The sequence below is a fragment of the Charadrius vociferus genome, unplaced genomic scaffold (assembly GCF_000708025.1).
Source record: "Charadrius vociferus isolate BGI_N301 unplaced genomic scaffold, ASM70802v2 scaffold1152, whole genome shotgun sequence".
In the NCBI taxonomy this organism is placed as follows: Eukaryota; Metazoa; Chordata; class Aves; order Charadriiformes; family Charadriidae; genus Charadrius; species Charadrius vociferus.
Window position 1 is genome coordinate 234012 of NW_009647122.1, and position 732 is coordinate 234743.

At 58.5% G+C, this 732-nt stretch overlaps 1 protein-coding gene across 1 annotated transcript in view; it reads right to left on the minus strand.

Annotated features, from left to right (window-relative positions):
- Positions 1–264: 264 nt before the first annotated feature.
- Positions 265–732, minus strand: part of NXNL1 (nucleoredoxin-like 1) — a 2315-nt gene continuing 1847 nt past the window's right edge. The window contains exon 2 of the mRNA XM_009895841.1: positions 265–562. Within this exon, the coding sequence (XP_009894143.1) occupies positions 265–562 (298 nt within the window). The remainder of the gene's footprint in view (positions 563–732) is intronic.

A 732-nucleotide genomic window follows, 5' to 3' on the forward strand; every position in this document is an offset into this window, starting at 1 on the left:
AGATGTTTTTGCTACGCTAGGTCCTCAGGTGATAAAAAGGAGATGTAATTCCGTCAGGGTCGGAATATTAGGTTAAGCGGTTTTCCAGGTATGAACAGCTCCACGCAGGAGTAGAGCGCGTTTGGCTTAAAACGGTTCAATTTTTGGAAAACTAACGTGATTTTAGCCGACTTCTAGAATACAGAGAGATGTTGCTGTTCCGGGGACGGCGGGGTGGGACCGTGACCCGAGGGCCGTCCCTGGCCGGGTCCGCCGGCGCAGCCCCTACGGAGACTCTTCACCTTCCTCTTTCCTCCCCTTGTCCTTCTCCTCCCTCTTCTTGTCCAGTTTGTACTTGAGGCGGCGGATGGGGTCGGTGATGCTTCTCCTGCTCCACTCATCAAAATCCTCCGCCAAGAGAAAATTTCGGTCAACCAGCTCGGCGGCCTCCTGCCAATTTCGGAAGCAAGCGGTGCCCATGCGCCGGATCTCTTCCACGGCGTTCCCAACGATCACCTCCCCGTTGGGCTTCAGCACCACCACCGCCGGCACCTCGGAGACGGCGAACCGCAGCTCCAGCTCCCTGCAAGGCAAAGGGGGGGAGAAACCTCAAATCGGCGAGGGATCCTCCCCACACGTCCTCCTCCCCACGCGTCCTCCTCCCCACGCGTCCTCCTCGCTGCTCCTCATCCTCCTCACCGCTCCTCGTCCTCCTCACTGCTCCTCATCCTCCTCACTGCTCCTCATCCTCCT